The sequence below is a fragment of the Stegastes partitus genome, unplaced genomic scaffold, assembly GCF_000690725.1.
Source record: "Stegastes partitus isolate 25-593 unplaced genomic scaffold, Stegastes_partitus-1.0.2 Scaffold569, whole genome shotgun sequence".
NCBI classification, from domain to species: domain Eukaryota; kingdom Metazoa; phylum Chordata; class Actinopteri; family Pomacentridae; genus Stegastes; species Stegastes partitus.
In genome coordinates this window covers 376455-385811 of record NW_007578300.1, presented here as the reverse complement: position 1 = coordinate 385811, position 9357 = coordinate 376455, and the positions used below count along the sequence as shown (strand labels likewise).

At 46.8% G+C, this 9357-nt stretch overlaps 1 protein-coding gene and 1 long non-coding RNA gene across 2 annotated transcripts in view; one reads left to right on the top strand and one right to left on the bottom strand.

The window, feature by feature from the left end:
• The window catches only part of camk2b1 (calcium/calmodulin-dependent protein kinase (CaM kinase) II beta 1), an 86400-nt gene that overhangs the window by 55490 nt on the left and 21553 nt on the right, over window positions 1-9357 (bottom strand). Inside the window, exon 4 of the mRNA XM_008288676.1 lies at window positions 9024-9173. Within this exon, the coding sequence (XP_008286898.1) occupies window positions 9024-9173 (150 nt within the window). The remainder of the gene's footprint in view (window positions 1-9023; window positions 9174-9357) is intronic.
• On the top strand, window positions 4904-8196 carry LOC103362348 (uncharacterized). The gene is made up of 2 exons (XR_520461.1): window positions 4904-7318; window positions 7855-8196. It is a non-coding gene; the product is annotated as an uncharacterized LOC103362348 (long non-coding RNA).

Genomic DNA, 9357 nt, shown 5'->3' with positions numbered 1-9357 from the left:
GGAGAGAGGAGAGGAGAGGAGGAGACAGGAGAGGAGAGGAGAGGAGAGGAGAGGAGAGGAGAGCACAAGAGAAAAAGAAGGATGACAGATTGTGGAGGAGAAGATGAAACCAGCCTTTGCAGTTCTACTAATAATGAAAGCAGATGAGAGGAGCAGCGGTGAGCAGGACTGACTGGTGGCTGCTGCTATTTCCATCACTAAAAGGAAAACAGTGCACAGAGATACGTGAACCTACCGCTCTATAGTGTGTGTGTGTGTGTGTGTGTGTGTGTGTGTGTGTGTGTGTGTGTGTGAGCCTGTAATGTGCAGAATATGTGACTAATAGCAGCGCAAGGAGACCGGCGCCCTGCAGGATCCACACCCACAGTGTCTAGTGAGTGGGAGGACTGAGAGAGTCAGAGAGGTGTGTGTGTGTGTGTGTGTGCTCGCTCAGAAACACACACATCTGCAACGTGCACACGGCGAGCTGATGCTGTGACACTCCTGAGGACCAACAGGCTGATCCCACATCAGCTCTCTGCCATTAATGTTCCAAAGGAGCTAAAGCGTTGCTTCAGCGTGCCACGAGCTTCACCCTGATGCTTTTTCATTCTTTTTAAACCTGGTGGAGTCATTTAAAGCCGTCCACTGCTTTAGTTCCTCACCTTGCTGCTGATGTAGCTGTGCTTCAGGCCCACTGAGCTCAGCGTTGTTTATGTACAACAAGCGCTTTCCAACAGAGAAATAAGATGAACGGTACAAATTTATCCGACGAATCTAAATAATTTGAGCAAAAACCAAAAAGAGGGTCAGAACGGTGGGAGCTAACAGTCTGCTGTCGGAGCGAACGCCGACGGCTGGTTAGCATTTCTGTAAACTGACCGAAACGTGCCTTAAGGCAGCTACTAATGGCTCCTCTTCTATCCATTCATCTATTGGACATTTTATTAAACACTGGATTATTTTTAAATTATTCATTTTGCCTAAAAAGAAGTAGAAGTATCTTGACAAACTGCCACTGAAACATGCAGCACAAACTCATGGAAAAGGCACAAAACTATAGAAGCAGACTGCCAGCTTAAACATAATCATGGAGGTGCAACTCTAAGAACATCTGAGTTTCTATCAAACCTTGAGCAAAGTAAAGCGTTTCGTGTGTGAACTGAGGACGTGGTGGATATCTGACGAGGACAGAGCAGCTCCTCTTTCCATAACGTACGGTTGTACTTCCATGAAAACGTGGCCGACTCTCAGCTCAGCGCCGGCCTGAACTGTCCATACGATGAGTTTACGTTACGGTTATCAGATCAGACGGGTGGTTGATCTTTAGTTTCCATGAGAGGCTATGCTAACTACAAATGTGGACTTCTCCTCTTCCAGGAAGCTGACTGAGCCAGACAGGAGGCCCTCTCCTGCCTCATCTCTTCCCTTTGACCAGCTCTGCGTTCACTTCTTCACATCTCCTGTCCTTCTGTCTGGCCTGGCTTTTGGAACTTCAGGCTCAGTAGCAGACGTTCTCCGTCCCGTTCCTTTATTTACCCACTTATGTTCGCCTCTAATATCTTACTATTCAAAACCACTGCGTCATTGCAGGGGACTGAGTGTTTACGAACTCCTGGTGAGGCAAAGAAGGAGAAAAGTGCAGCCCTCATCACGCTCAGCACTTTGAGCTCCAACGTCCAGCTGTTCTCTGCAGGACAGTGAAGCTCCACTGGGAGGGAAACCAGAGCCGGCGGTGTCCTCCGCCTCTCCTCCGTCTGTGTACTGAACTCAAAGACAAAATAAAACATGTCCAAGCTCGTGTGACGTGAAAATACTTCAGAATGCAGGAAAAAAATCTCACTGACTGCTATTTTATTAACGAGCTAAATAAATGTGATGAAGAAAATCCTTCCCGATGGAAAGCGCAGTCGAGAAGAACCTACATGTTTTATATTAATGCAAAAGAATTATACAGACTGATGGCGTACAATACATCCTGTCTAAACTTTCCCACTGCACATGTAATAAAGAATCTGTAATTGGACCATGCCTGTTGGACGCACCACACATCTAGCAGGTGTGACTTCTTCTGCAGAGAGAAGACGGAAAGGGGAACGAAGAGTAGAGGCCAGAAGACCACCGTCCTCAACAGGCTCGCTGTGAGCTGGTATCAGATGGTGCAGACCTTTAACATAGATCTTCATCGCCAACACCAGTCGCGTGAGTAAATGACGTCTGTCTCTGATGCCACGTGTGCATTCGCTGTGACACCTTCACTGATTCATTCGGCAGCAGATGCCTGTCCAGCAGTCAGATGTACGTTTCCTCCACCATGTTAAAGCCATTTTCTGGGTACCAGTGTTGTGTTTGAGCCACTTTCACTCCATCCAGGGATAAATGTGATAACTCATTTAACTTGGTGTGTTGCATTCGTTCGTCGTTGCCGTGTGTGGGTGAGCTGGAGCTGCATGCTTAGCAGTTTGTTAAAGATGTTCAGCTTCTGCATGTTTTGATTTCAGAAACTACCACTACTGGGCATCAGAGCAGCAAATAACAGTCTGGAGTCGTGTTTATGTCCCGTTTCTCCTGAGTCAAGAAGCTGAACATCATCTGCTGACTCAGTACCAAGCGTCAACGTGGTGGAGATGAAAAACCATCCCTCAGGTCATCACAGAATCAGAGTTGAAGTGACAGGCGTCGTCACATGATCACAAAAGTTTAACTCTCTTGGTGCAGAGCTGTGATTCTGATTGTGATTCTGCACCAAGAGGCCGTCATAGGAGCTTTTGGCCACATCGGCAGCCCCTAAATGGAGCTAAAAATCCGGACTACTGATCCCTTCGTGTGTCAAATGAAGTCCAGCTGTGGTGCGCTTGTTTTAGTCTTCAGATATGTACTCGCTACTCTGACAAGCCGCAAACGCTAGACATCAGCTTCACCTTTACGAGAGCATCAGTAAACCAGTGGATGGTTCAGAAATTCGACCATCTAGTAGCTAAAGATAGTTTTGTCAGGAGGTGTGCAACTATTTAGAGGAAAGGTGAGCTGATGGTCTGCACTGGTGTCCTGCCCAGCTCTCCACTTACACAGAAGGATTATAGGAAGTGAACCAGGGGGCTATGGATGCATCTGAGACAGGTAGCGGTGCATCCTCGAAGGTCTGCAGAGCATCGATGCAGTCGTCTGTTTCAACCTTTACTCTCAGAGGCTCATTTTGCTCTGTGTTCGCTAAACGTGAGGCAAAACAGCTTCATAGATCCACAGCGCTGTGTTTGAGTCTCTCTGCTCCCTAATGAGCAAAGGTTCCTTGATGAAGCTTTAACTCACAACCAAACTGAACACAACTACGAGACCTCGATCCAATCAAACAGCGCTGAAGACAAACTGATAGACTCTGACAGGGCGCCACAAGGTGTGATGCTGCACAGTTTGGGGTCTGTGAGACTAATTATCGTAGCTAATTAAAGTCCCACTTCTCGTCAGTCTCCAAGGGAGCGAGGGTGGAGACGGGCGGGGGAGCTGGCCTGGATGGATGACATTCAGAAGGAAAGCGTGTGTCTATGTGTGCATGAGGAGCACTGGAAGGGTTGCAGGGTGGGTGGGCCAGTCAGCCGACACCGCGGGCTTTAGACAGAGCAGCTAGCACACAAGGGACACGGCAGCCTGCACCGCATTGTTAAGAGTGAAGAGAAAGCTCCACCAAGCAGCTGAATCCATCAAGCTACTCACATCTTCAGGTCAACTTTGTTCGCTGGAAAGAATGTTCGACCTGAAACAGCTGCTCTGCATCAGAGACACAGAGACAGCTGCAGGCAGATGTTGGAAACTGCTTCATAGGCAGTCCTGTTCTCGTTAGTGCACAGGCAACGCTCTGAGATAATCAGCGCACTGAAACCTTACCCCAAGTGCAGTTTTTAGAGAATGACTGACTGCAAGAACAAGTGAATGAGCCAGCAGTTCTCCTAAATGACTACGAATGATCCGAGCAGCAAACTCACCTGGAAGTTTATCTGGAGTATAAAAAAGGGAAACGCATCTCCTGCAGCTTTGCAAGTCAAAGAGACTCTCCAGAAAAGGGATTTCATGGCACTCTTGCATGCCCTAACCCTAACCCTTTCTTGGTCACTACATCAAGGGAGCGCTATGTTTTGTAAGGAGCTCATTTACAACATGTGACGCAACATTTAAGGAAGAACTGAGACTAAATTTAAGCCTAACCGCCACAATACAGCCACAGCTAGTTTGAATGATGAGTATTTCTGGTAATTATTTATCCGTTACATTCGAGTGTTCAAACAGCAGCAAACATGTTCATTCAGGATGAACGAGTCTGTGTGTAAATGTGTGTAAATGTGTGTAAATGTGTGTAAATGTGTGTAAATGTGTGTATTTGTGCCGTCAGATGTAGGACAGACTGAAGCATTTATCAGTCTGAACGCTAAAACCTGCCAGCGGCTTGAAAAGGCATTTCACTTCCTCTTAAATGACACCAGTTATCACAGCACCACGGATCCCGGCACCAATCGTGTCACCTTCGGTTTTGTCAGGTGACAACAAAATGTAATATTTGTTCAAGAAGTTTCATCAAAATCACTATTCTACATGTCTCACTGAAAGGTTTGCCAGAAACAAAGCCCTCACAGTAACCACATTCTGCACAAAAGAAGAACATCTGGAAGCCATGAGCGGCTGAGCCGTGACCAGGTGAGGGCTGCAGGCTGTGTTCACACGGAGCAGGCCGGACACAAGGATGGAGACAACTTTCACTTTTTTGTTTTTGAATGATTTTGGCATTCTAGCTATAGTATACAGCCAAAAACAGACTTTGGAGCTCTGTCTGCTTCCAGGCCTGGTTGTGCTGCTTCCAGACTTCATCCTGCAGTAGAAATGAGCCCACAGCGTGGAAGGGCGTTTTCTGTTTGAATGATATATGCATTGTGCTCTGACAGTATTCTGTTCCCTTAATGATACAAGTCAACCTGCATCTGCCTCCTTCAGGACATTAAAAATCACAAAAACTCCATCAATGGAGCAGAGAAGCATGAAGGCGCTTTGCACCACAAACAGATGCTGAAGCTGGCTGCTGGCTGCAAAGATTTTAACGGATCTTTTTTTGTGCGCTCTACAATTCATCGTTGGCATGTTTGCATTAAGGGAAGAAGCGAAGCCTGTGGGATGTGACCTGTTCACTGTGATGCGTGGGATTCATTATCTACACCTGCTGGACGGCACCGTGGGTCCGATCCACCCTGTGAGCTCATCACACAGCTAAAGGCTGAGCTGTGAGCAAAAGCTTTCTATTGGAACGCCTGAAGGAGGGAAGTGTTTGCAGACCACTCGTTAGGCACGACTACAACAGTTTGAGTGGAACGTCAGCTGGGATGACACCGCGGCTCAGTGGTCAGCACTGGGACTGGGCCAGCAACGCAACAAACAGATGATGCGGATGAAATCTTTGGGCTCGATATAGTCTGAAGAAGAGCAATCAGAAATGTATGTTCATCAAAAGCAGGTTCAATACCGACTTTAGGGACGAGTGAGGCCGTGCTAGGAATCCACTGCATATGCATCTGTGAGACTTTGAGCCGAAAAATCTCCTTCATCATAAATGATACGACAGAAAAACGTTCACGCTTCAGTAAACAGATCAGACTTTCACAGTAAAAGCATTTCCTGTGATGAGCTCAGCCTGAGGGAGCTGCTGTGAGGCTCATGATCGAAGGGCAGCTTACAAACTGTACCTGTGTGTGAACAACACCAGAAGACCTGATTTTCTATCACCAGCTGTTTCATCGTGGATGTTTAAGACATGACGTCGGCCTGCACATGGCTTCAGCACCAGCACTGCGATGTGCGCAGACCCACCAGTGACAGGAACTGAGATGTCAAGTTTGACACTGAAAGCAAAGCCGCTTGGCTCTCATTTCCTAAAAGTCTGTGTGATACTTCGGTTGAAGGCTTCTTGGACACACTGTCTTGTTTCACGTTATCTAAAGGAAACAGAACTTTGTGACATGCAGGCTCCACATGTGAGCAGCAAAGTGACAGAGGACTGAAATGAAACGTAACCCTGGTCCACAAAGAATGGTCATACTCAAACTAGTACGTTTCCAGGTGCCCACAGGTGTCCCAATACTGGGAAAATCGTGACTCTACACACTGTAGATATTATGAAACTAGAGTCTTCTACTGTCTCCATAGTTGTCCCACGTCTGCTGTGTTTAAACGCAGCCTGCAGTTCAGCCCAAGTCCCAGAATCTTTGTCATTTCACTGAATCATTAATGGCATCCCAGCTGCATCCAGAAGCACAGGATGACCTGTTGGTTTGTTTTCACAGAGTCTGGACAAAGCAAATGATTTATTTTTTGCAAAATCTTAAAGATATGTAGACAAAATGTGTTGTGATGATGTCATGATCTTAAGCTGAGGTCGGTCATGTTCTCTGAAGCAACGGCACACAACCAGTGAGTGATTCAAGGACTACAGCAGAGCTGAACGTCTAACGGCTCTTTCTGTTTGCAGCTTTTCTGGCTTCCATAGACGGCGTGTTCTGGTGGGTTTTTACTGAAAACATGCCTTTTAGGCTGCAGCACCACAAAGCTAACTATGACGAGTGCAAAGCCACGCGTGAATGCTTTCCAAAGCGACAAACTGCTTTAGATGCCTTCACCAGTTGCACCATATGAGAAAGATTCAAATGGCCTTTTTCAGCTTCTTTTAATCAGTTTTTATTTTCTGTGCAGAAGCACTGCCTCACACCCTAACCCTGACCCAGAATGAATAATGCTCTCCAGGTACAGTCACCAGGGACCTGGGAAGGATTCCTCCATGTGTTCATGCTCGGATCGTACACCGATCATTTCAATGTCATACAAACTCCGAGTCAAACAGCTGAAGGAAGGCAGACGTCCTGGTGTGATTCTCTGCAGTGACTGCTCAGCTGTGCTTTTAGTGCTGCTGAATGGACCGAACACCCACATCCCAACAGTTTCAAGCATCTCTCTCACTCTTCTCTCAGCCTATTGGCTGGCCACCCCCCGCCCCACTACTCCATTTTCTCTTCCGCCATTGGTTGAAGTGAACTGTGTGTCGGTGAGTCAGCGGGGTGGTGGGCGTGAGATCTGAAACAGCGTGGGTGGTGCTGGTGGTGTGAGGGGGGAAGAAAACGAAAGTAAAGACGAGAACCAAAGAAAAATCAGGAGAAGACAATAAAGAAAGAAGCTGAGTGTCCACAAACGCAGACGCTACAGGTCGGGCCATTTGTGATGCTCTGCTTCCGTTCTTGTTTTCATCTGTTTGGCTATTTGAACAAGGAGAGCATCTGGGGCATATCAAGGAGGAACATCACAGTATGAGGTACGACCTGAACCACCCGATCATTTAAAGAAACAACCTCAAGGTCCAATAAAAGTGTGCTGTTACAGTTCAAAATTACAATATATTCATCTATCCGGCCATAAATTTAAAGTAAAGACTCACTGGACGGCGTGAAAGATAAAAGTCACTCTACAGGAAACCACAGACAGTGTGAGGTCCTGGATGATCCTGAAGAAACGCTCTCTCCTCCTGCATGTGCAGCAACATGACCATAAACTGGATGTGATCTGATTCTGAACTAAGACAGGAAGTGTTACGTCCTGGATGATCCTGACGCCACTCTTGGTTTCACACATTCATGAAAAACCATCAAGTGAGCTTCGACAGCTGCTTGGGATTTGACAGAAAGATCAGCTCAGCGGTTAGATTGGCTTCATTCAGCCAGTTCCTCAGACTGCAGCCCTTTCAGCTGCACGACTGTAACTGTGTGTTTCAACATAAAGCGGTCGGCTGGTAACGTCTGTTGTCTTTGTGCATTTCAGGACTGATTTTTAAAGTCTACTGTTTGTTTTTAGGGTCTAAATGGGATGGTGTCACCTCAGTAAGAAGCTCTGATGCTCTGAGATGTAAACAGAGCAACAGAGGCGACGGACGGTGGCGGCTCCTGAACTCTGGACCAGATACCTTCATGTGAGAACTGATCAGACGTCCTGAAAGAACGCTGGCAGCACGCGCAGAGCGGGAGCATGACTTGGTTTTCATGATTATTTTATTTCTTTTTGGTTCACATTTCGATCTGCGTAATTGTGCATCACTTTGTTTTATGAGCAGCTGCTTTGGTTTCGTGGCACTTTGGTTGAACTCTTGCTGTTTTTAAACGTGCTTTATAAATAAAACTGACTGACTTCTATGTGACAGATGCTGCTGCTGTTATCTGTGTTGAGAGCCAGGCTTCAGAGCTTCCTCTGTCGGGTCTGATGGCTGAAGAGACGGCGTTCCCACCACACAATGCACTTTAGGTGAAAACCACAACATAAAATCTAAAGATGCATCCATCAGAACAATTTTCTGGTGCTAAGTGCTTCTTGCTGCACCATATTTCACACTTTGCAGTCCATTTGTCTGTTTAGCACAAACAGCAGCGCTGCTGCCAGCTCAGTTTGCACCACAAGAGTTTAGATGTTCCACCATCATTACAACAAGCTGCGCTCCACTGAATTATAACGATCAGTCCCAACGCAACATCTACTGACATTTTCAGATTGGAAAATCTGAAAAGCAGACTTGGTTTTAAATATGATTTGGCTTTGAAAACCCATATTGGTCCAACCATGAACTGAGCATGAAGGTCGCTTGTGGAGGTGAAGTGCTGTGGCACTGATGTGAAAGAAGAAGCAAAGATGAAATAAAAACAGGAGAAAAAGGGGAGTAGAGGAAGAAGTTAAGAGAAAGAGAGAAAGGAAAACAGCTAGTAATGAAAGAGAAGAGGAAAATCAAAGAGGAAAAGAAGGTCAGTCAACAGGGAAACCATAAAGCAGAGAGGATGTGAGGAGAAGAAAAGAGGAGGATCAGAAAGTGAAAGGAGGAGGAGGAAGTGAGAAGAAGGAGAGAACAGCACACAGAGAAAAGGGAGAGAAACGTACAAGAAACCAACAACAGACGAGCTACAGACACCAGAAGACAGAGACCATCTGAGGACACCACAAGCCGTTCACACACATCCAGGAGTGAAGGCTGCTCCTACCTGGCGTCGGCCTCGCTGTAATACTCTCTGGCTACGATGTCCTCAAACAGCTCGCCTCCGGTCACCCTGTGCACACACACACGTATATATATGAATGTACGTAAACCTATATCAAACATGGGATGCTTGACCTGGAGGGAGGAAGAGGTGCTGATGGCGGGTAGGGGGGTAGAAAGCCTACAAACCAGGATTCCTTCAGCGCTCCTGGTTTCCTGCAGCACCCCCCCTTCCCCCAATCCTCCCCGCTGCCCCCCTTCCCACACCGTTACCATGGAAACTAGAGGGAATTGCCGAGAGATGCATGTGAAGGCGTGGGTGGTGGTGGTGGTGGTGG